Source organism: Drosophila innubila, assembly GCF_004354385.1.
Source record: "Drosophila innubila isolate TH190305 chromosome 2L unlocalized genomic scaffold, UK_Dinn_1.0 4_B_2L, whole genome shotgun sequence".
Classification (NCBI taxonomy): Eukaryota; Metazoa; Arthropoda; class Insecta; order Diptera; family Drosophilidae; genus Drosophila; species Drosophila innubila.
In genome coordinates, this window is record NW_022995372.1 from 5,042,606 (window position 1) to 5,046,350 (window position 3,745).

The window sequence follows — 3,745 nt, forward strand, 5'->3', positions numbered from 1 at the left end:
TGGGTTTTAGCCCAAAAGGGGCGGGGCAGCATAAAGAATGCTCGTTTGTTGTTGCTGTCACACTTAGAACTCAACCAGCAATTAATCATATGCATTGCTTTCTTCGCCTGTCCAGACACTCGAGACTCTAGAGTTGTGTCTTTCTTTTTTCCATATATCTCGCATATTGATGCCAAATCGAATGGAAATGTGAATGAGAAGACAACGATACGAAAAATATAAAAAAAATTAACAAAACAACTGTCTGACGCCCAAACAGGCATATTTAAAAAACATAAATAATATATAGATATTTCCGAGAGCTGCTTTTATATTATTGAAATTAATGATTGATATCTTCCAAGTTTAAAAAATACCCATTGTTTTTTTCTTTTTAATATATTCCATTTTTAAAGAAAGAAACTTCATTTTGCAGCTGCAATAGTAATTATTGCCATGAAGTTCTTAACATGTAAATAATTAAAATTACTAATATAACAATTAATTTAAATCAAGGCTGCAAACCTCCAAAATTGTGTTAAAGGTTCGGTTCGGGGGTTTGAGCCATAGAGCACAGATCGGTTCGGTTCGCGAATTGGTTTATACATATATTTTATAAAAAAAAAAATATATTAATTATTTTACTTTTTTCCCGAAATCTTGAACTAATTTCATTTTATTTTTAAAGAAATAAAATTTTTATTATAATTTAAATATATTTGAAGATTTCAATATGATTTATTTTAATCCGGAGTCGCAAATAACTGCGTAATATATTTTTTTTTTCGAACCGGACCTTTAATTTTTAGAAAGCGGTTCGGTTTAGGTTCGGGTTCGCTAAGTAAATAATTTCAAGGGTTCGGCTCATGATCCGGTTCAGGCTGCTTAAAATCCGGTACGGTTCAGAACCGGTTTGCAGCCTTGATTTAAATAAGTGCGAATCTTAGTTCAATGATATTTTTATCTCGACCTGAGTGAAGATTACAAAGTTTTGCATATATTCAATATTATTTACTATTATTTGAAAACTCGTATTATATCAATACAGACTTATTTCAATCAAATAATGGTTTTGTTTGTTTTGTTTTTGCATTAGTTTTCATCAACAATAATATTTCTTCTAGCTTCAATTTCTGGAGAACTTCACACGGAATAGCATCGAAGCTAATCTTACTGTTAATGATATCATCCAAGTAAGTTTTTGCTGTAGAAGAGCTGCTATCATTTAAATTGGTGCTAGACGCCAGGTTGTTATTTTGGTTTGGAGTTTTGCGCTTTCTACCTGACTCAAAGTAACTGGGATCCAAGATCACTGGAAAACTCTTGTTTCCATTTCGCAAAATGAGAAACTTCTTCTCTGGCAATTTCTCATCTTCCAGCGGCGTCAGCGATCCGCCCGCCATGGACATCATGCCAAAGTGTCGCATCATGGCAACCGCCTCCTGCTCCACGGTGCTCTGGTCGTCCCAATCTGCCATGGTAGCATGCTCACCCAACGGCCTGGTTCCGGCAATCTGCTGAATGCGTTCCATCAACTCCAGACTGTCGCTAATTTGCTTCGTCTTGGAAATGTTGGATTTCTGGATCTCTTCGTTGCGTTTCTCCCGATTGGCCAGATGCTCATACGTTGACTTTGGTAGAGGAGTGTAATTCTTATTGCGATTTGCCTCGTATGCCAATTGACCATGTATTAAATTGAAATCGGGTTGCAAGTTCACCAAATCATCCTCAAAGTTTGTAGACGGAGCCCAAGCCATAATTGTCAATTGTCAATTGCGTTAAATATCGGTATAAACAAGTTTTGCTAGCAGAAATAAAAATACAATTCTTGCAAAATGCAGTCTACTAATTTTGATGCAAATGTCTTCTACTTACCAAATTCCTTAAAAATTTTATATTCTCACAATTTTTTACAAAAATATTTTCTGCGAAAAAATTAAATGCCTTGTTGAATGTTGAATATTGACTGAGTCGTTTGAAAATATTTAATATATGTGTAATGTATTCAAGTAAGTCAAAATTCAAAGCTTGCTTTGATTCCCATTAAGACCCTTGACTACGAAAAGTCAGCCTCAAAACACGATAAAAAGTCGAAAGATTCAATCGAAATTTAGTATTTTTGGCATATTTAAGTGTGAAAGTATTAAGTGACGTCACGACACAAAAGCACTTTATTTTGATAGTAGGAAAACTTTAACAATGAAACAAACAAATTAATTTGCAAGACGAGACAACAAACAATGAAAGGTATTTTAATTTTTTATACATATTTAATCGTTAAGAATAGGCGCATCGAATAAAAATTAAAGAAAAAGCATTGAAAGAGTTTCCACATTTGAACCGGCAACTTTTTCACTTAGATCCTTAACTCTAGCATCTTGACTACCAGGAAGCTCTAACATGGTCAAATGAAATTATAAAACCGAAATACAAATCCCTGGGATGCTCACGATTTCACGATTTCATAAATGAGTTTGATTGGGATAAAACAAGTTTTTCTTACATAAACTTCATTTTCCTATGGCAGCTATATGATATAGTGGCCCGATCAATTGGACACTCCTATCAACTACTAAATTTGTATATTTATTAAATTCATTTTTAACTTAAATTTATCCAGTTTCGTGCAGGCACATTTTAAAAGATAAAGTTACTTTAAATTATATTTTTTATTTTAGTTTGTATATACAGTGAGTCATATCTATAAATATATTTGTAGTGTAAGTGCTCTGCATATTTAAACTTAATTCAAATGTCATTGAAACAGCCCGCACATTCTTGACTATAAAAATCTTTTGCGCTTTTTTAGACTCATTGACATTTTCTCTACCAACAGAAAACAGCAATAACAACTTGAAGTGATATGTGCAACAATGGTTCATGATACTAAACCAACAAGAAAGGCAAACCGAAATAAATGATCAGAAATTTATCAGTTGCATTGTTTGATTTTATGTCTTTTGGACGCCTATTAAAGGATTATAAATGATGGGCTATCTTTTGAAAGGGTTCTTAAGTTTAGCTCGGATTTTATTATGATATTGCGGTTGGAATTTATGCGGCTTATGGGAATTGAAGCTTAAAGTCATTTGTTAAACGAACAACTCGTCTGGGATTTTAAAGATAAACGAGTTGCAAGTATTTTTTTTTTTTTTTTTGCAGTTTTTGCATTCTCATCGATTACCACAAAATGGAAATTTCCATTATTTTGCAACCATTTTAGCAGCGTATTTCGTTCATTAAAATGATTTCAGAGATATTTCGCTGGCTCAGGTAAAGGTAAACCATTAAATTGTTGTAACACAATAGTTGCGAAAATGTCTATAATTACACAAAATGGAGCTGAGCAGGGACCAGGAAGAACGAGGGGGTTGCTAACGGCACATCTTGAATGCATTGACTGCATTTCCGATTTTCACATTTTCCGATTGTGCAGCTATCCACAGGATGTGCAGGACATGACGACGAGTGTTGGTAAATAATTGGTTATGGGTATGCCAATCCTACAGCAAAATCAATCATAAGGGTAGCGAACGGAGAGGGGGGGATGAAAATCAAATACATTGAAATTGCCACTCGACTTTTCCCACCGATTTGTCCATCTGTACGTCTGTCTGAATGTCTCACTGTCCAGTTGCCTGTCTGTCTTTGATTTCTCCGTTTTTATGCACGCATTACGAGTTTGACGTCTGTCAGATACAGATACATTTTATATCGCTTTATGTGTGTGTATCTTTTACTTAATTATTGCTGTAAATTCGTTCAG

The 3,745-nt window shown here is 34.1% G+C and overlaps 1 protein-coding gene across 1 annotated transcript; it reads right to left on the reverse strand.

The window, feature by feature from the left end:
* Positions 1–968: 968 nt before the first annotated feature.
* Positions 969–1,894, reverse strand: LOC117780773. Its single transcript, XM_034617422.1, has 2 exons — positions 1,855–1,894; positions 969–1,783 (listed from the first exon to the last, which is right to left on the reverse strand). The coding sequence occupies exon 2, from the start codon at positions 1,734–1,736 to the stop codon at positions 1,035–1,037; it is 702 nt and encodes a 233-aa protein (XP_034473313.1). The 5' UTR covers positions 1,737–1,783; positions 1,855–1,894; the 3' UTR covers positions 969–1,034.
* Between the last annotated feature and the right edge of the window lie 1,851 nt (positions 1,895–3,745).